Genomic DNA, 4,775 nt, shown 5'->3' with positions numbered 1-4,775 from the left:
TTTTTCTTTAAAGGTTGAAAAATTTTCAACCGTTTAATTTTCTCAACTATATCAAACCAAAATCAAAATCATTAGAAACCAAACTACGACCAAATCGGACCCTATGGTGCACTTTAGGTTCATTCCCTCTAGAGACCGAAATTGCCAATTTTGACCCAGAATCATCTCTTGATTGAGATTATACCTAATTGACAGTTTAACAAAGCCAATTTCATGCTAGAATCTCTAATTTTAGTTTAAGGATTAAGGCTAACTAGAATTAGATAATAATTAAAATAAATAATCATGATCACATATATTTTTGTATATAATGATAATCATGTTAATCAAAATATAATTAATTACATAATGTTACCCTTATTTTATTACATTAATTTTTTTTTCTTCATAACCAAAAAAAAAAAAAAATAATGAGCCATATAATGTAATCGCAATTTCATTTATAGCCTAAGTGTTTATTTATATTTTTACAGTATATAAGATGGAATGAAAATAATAAGAGCAAATGCATTTATTTATCTACACAAACTAATTACTGTGAATTCATATATGCACCACTTTCTTGAGCTGGTTTAACAATTAGCTTACATTCAATTGTTTTGTGATACTATTGTGGATTCTCGGATTTCTTTATTGGGTATTTGCAATTCTTGCAAATGCAATTCCATAATTTATGTCGAGAATAACATTTTTCGCATTAATTAAATTGCCTTTAAATTCATGTCATCTCTGACCAGGCTAATGACAAGCTTGAGGAGCGATCTCTTCTTGGTGTGCTGAGTTCGATCGTTCTTGATGAAGGCCAATTGGGCTAGGGTCTGAATTTATTATGTTCGGGCTGAGTTGTTACTGAGTTCAACCTGTTTTTTGTTCTAATTTTGGTGAGAGTTATTTCAATTTGTAGAAAAGTTAAATTATCAATAAAGAATATAGGGAAGGAATATAGCAACTAACTGGGGAAATTCTATCCAATATGTCGTTTTAGGCAAGGAAATGACAAGTTTGGCCTTGCCTTGAACACAGTAGCTTTTTAACTATGGGAGTCAAAAGGAGTTGATAGGTGCGCTCGCTTTTAACCTATTATATTAACATGAAGAAGGTGATTCAATGTTAAACCGAAGCTAATAAATAAGAGTGTCCTATGGCCTATCTGGCCATCCAACGAATCCAAATACCGTGGGTGGATGATAGATAGACATAGTTTCCTGTCTGAGACCATACCTTTGAAGAGGTGAAAAATTGTCCTTTGTTCTCGGCCAAGAAAGAAGAGACTAGCGTTTTCAATACTAGAAAAAATGAACTACATTTTAGGTGCTGTGACGTCCAAGGCCCGGCAACACCCCCCTTCTCCGCCTTTCGCGGGGAAAGAGAAACCTGAATTTTAATTTTCTTGTTAGAATTAAATATGGGTCAAATAAATTTTTAATCTTTTTTTCTTCTATAAAACCCCATTACAACTCTACCGTTTCTCCCTCTTTTTCTCTCTCTCTCTCTCTCGTTTCCCTTCCCTGCTCTTTCCCTCTGTTCACCAAACATTTTTTCCCTTTCTCATACCAAACTTCTCTCTGTTTTTCCATTATTAATGCAATCAATTTGAACTCACCATTCAGCTATTCCACCCAACCCCCTTCTCCTTTGTTTTCTTCCTTTTTTTTTTCTCTTTCTGTATGCTCATTTCACTTGGATTTTAAGAATACTAGGTTTTTCTGCAACTCTTTTAGAGTCTTTTTGCTGAATCTTTAACTGGGTTTTTGTTGTTTTCTCCGATTATAGAATTCTATAGGTAACAATTGATTATGGAGGGTGAGTTCTTTCTGAATGCGCAAATCCCTCCGCCGCCATTGCACTTTGAGCCAACTTCAACATCTGCAATGCCCATTTGGCATTCACTCTCTTCGGCCATGGAAATGCAAGCTAATGAACTCAATTGCTCCACTGAGCAGTCACCTGATTGTTTCTTCACTCCTAACTGGGAAAAGTCAACGGATCAAGGTCTCCACTTTGACTCTGCTCTGAGTTCAATGGTGTCCTCGCCAGCGGCCTCCAATTCTAACATATCCGGCGAGAGCTTTGTGATCAGAGAACTCATAGGAAAATTAGGAAACATTGGCAGCACCAACAACAATTCTGGCGAGATCTCCCCGCATTCCCGGCCTATGTTGGCGGCTTCATATATTACCCCTGGAAATAACAGCGCCAACACTTCCTGTTATAGTACTCCTTTGAATTCACCGCCAAAGCTGGATTTGCCTCCATTAGATCAATTTTCCAAGGAAAATTTGAAATTTCCCAGTTTGGGGAAACCTCTGGGTTTGAATTCTAGTGTAGCAGAATTCACAGCTGATCCTGGATTCGCCGAGAGAGCTGCAAGGTTCTCTTGCTTTGGCAGCAGGAGTTTCAATGGTAGAAGCAGCCAGATGGGGCTAAACAATGCAGATTTTGCATATAAATGCAATCCATTAATGGGAAATGGCAAGCTACCTCGGGTTTCAAGCAGTCCCTCTCTCAAGGTAATTGGATCTCAAAAAGGGTACAAGAGTTCTCCATTGCAAGATCGATCCGAATTGGCCAATTCTTCACAGGAGGAGTCCTCCGTATCTGAACAAACCCCAAATGGGGAAGCTGCTTTGAAGTCGACCAGTGAGTTGAATTCCAAGAAAAGAAAAGCAGTTTCCAAGGCAAAAGCAAAAGAATCACAGCCAGGATCAACCCCACCAGCCAATTGTGCAGCTAAGGTATATAAACCTGTGGATTATTTAACAAGTCATAGTTTACCCATTTCCCCATTTTGAATTAACAAAGCAATTGTTGGTAAAAACTGGGAAATTTTCTCTTCTCAGGATGCAGAAACTGATGATAATTCAAACACAAAGCGAAGCAAGACAAATGAAGGGAATGGAAATGAAAAAAGTGCTGTTAAAGCAGAGGAAGAACAGAAGGGAAGTGGTGGGGATGAGAAACAAAACCAGAATAACAACACAAAGCCTCCTGAGCCCCCTAAGGACTACATTCATGTCAGAGCAAGAAGGGGTCAAGCCACAGATAGTCACAGCTTAGCTGAAAGAGTGAGAATTCTCACCCAATTTTTTTTCCTTGAAAAATCATCGAATCAAGTTATGCGTCGTAACTTTTAGATTAACATTGGTAATATTTATCATATATAATCAGGTTCGAAGAGAGAAAATCAGTGAAAGAATGAAGCTTCTCCAAGATCTTGTACCAGGTTGCAATAAGGTGTGCGAAATTTGCAGAATCTAGATGTGTTTTTAAGCTTTTAGGTAAAGAAACTTGACATTTTTGTGCTTCCAATTTCAGGTCACAGGCAAAGCTCTTATGCTTGATGAAATTATAAACTATGTGCAGTCATTGCAACGCCAAGTGGAGGTAAATTAATATTTTCACTAATCAACACCCATAATCATGTTTGCAGACTAAAGTTGTCAGGCCTAATGATTGTACTTTAATTATTTATTTTTATTTAATTTTGGAGCAGTTTCTCTCCATGAAGCTGGCTTCTGTGAACACCAGGCTGGATTTCAACATGGATACTCTCATTTCAAAAGATGTAAGTTTTTTTTTTTTTTTTTTTAATTCTTTAATCAATGGCCTACCCTTTTCTACATGGATTTCAATTTCTTTTTCTTTCTTTCTTTGTTATCTAAATTTGGATTTTTGCATTTTTAGATATTTCAATCAACCAACCAATTGCCACATCCAATATTCCCATTAGATTCCTCGGCATCAGCCATTTTTGGCCACCAACACCAACCCCAGCAAACTCCAGCACTACATAGCAACATTTCTAGTGGGACAATGACCCAATGCTCTGCTGACGCATTAGATACTGGACTATGCCAAAGCCTTAATATGCAGTTACCCCCACTTGAAGGATTTAACCATAGTGGTCCTCAGGTAATTAAAATTAATTATCCATAATTAACCAAGCTTTAATATTTCCATTCCCTAATCATTTTCCTTATTTGTTTACCTGAATTTGCTTCTCTAATTATGTCCAGTATTCATTATTCTGTGAGGATGACCTCCAAACCATTGTTCAGATGGGTTTTGGCCAGAATCTGAACAGGGAATCAACACACAACTTTACCGGTAAGAAAAATTAATCAAACAAATCCTTAATCACCATCTAAACTCTATCAAATTTTTGTTGATAACAAAGTATTGAATTAATGCTTAATGCAGGTCCAAGTCAATTCCCCCAGATGAAAACTGAGCTCTAATTACTATTCTTTGGTCCCAAATTGAAGGTCCAGATTGAGAGAAACAGGCTGCTGTATATATAAGAAATTTATTTTTGGACCAGCAAAAGAACTACTAAAACTCATTTATCAATTAGGTTGATGCAGCAGATTTTTTTTTTTTTTTCTTTCTTGTGGAGTTTACTTGCAAGTATCCACTGTAAAATTCTAGAGGTGAGAAGTATTGTAGCAGGGCACCACATGTAAGATATAATGCCAATTAAATGAAGAATTTTTCTATTAAGATAGGGCCATGATGTGAAATGAGCAACAAAATTTTCAGAATTAAGAATAATTATCTTAAATTTATTTTTGTAGGGGTTAAATTTCCACAAGGGTCACATCAATTAAGCAATGGTAGATCGCGTAATCTTAAGGATTTGATTCTTTCTGGCGTTGTAACCAGCTGTGTTTGTTGGGTACTTTCTCCAAAAGTCTAATTTGAGTGATTAAGACAAGGTTTTATCTTTGAGAAGGTGGTGGTGGTGGTGGTGGTCAGCTTTGCATGATTTCTGGCAC

At 36.6% G+C, this 4,775-nt stretch overlaps 1 protein-coding gene across 1 annotated transcript; it reads left to right on the top strand.

Annotated features, from left to right (window-relative positions):
- The first annotated feature begins 1,223 nt into the window (after positions 1-1,223).
- On the top strand, positions 1,224-4,500 carry LOC110652595 (transcription factor bHLH78). The gene is made up of 8 exons (XM_021808209.2): positions 1,224-2,735; positions 2,841-3,065; positions 3,169-3,234; positions 3,316-3,384; positions 3,494-3,565; positions 3,685-3,912; positions 4,017-4,107; positions 4,201-4,500. The coding sequence occupies exons 1-8, from the start codon at positions 1,797-1,799 to the stop codon at positions 4,236-4,238; spliced, it is 1,728 nt and encodes a 575-aa protein (XP_021663901.1). The 5' UTR covers positions 1,224-1,796; the 3' UTR covers positions 4,239-4,500.
- The last annotated feature ends 275 nt before the right edge of the window (positions 4,501-4,775 follow it).

The sequence above is a fragment of the Hevea brasiliensis genome, chromosome 7 (assembly GCF_030052815.1).
Source record: "Hevea brasiliensis isolate MT/VB/25A 57/8 chromosome 7, ASM3005281v1, whole genome shotgun sequence".
NCBI lineage: Eukaryota > Viridiplantae > Streptophyta > Magnoliopsida > Malpighiales > Euphorbiaceae > Hevea > Hevea brasiliensis.
Note: the sequence above shows the minus strand (reverse complement) of the source record. Positions and strands in the feature narration are given on the sequence as shown.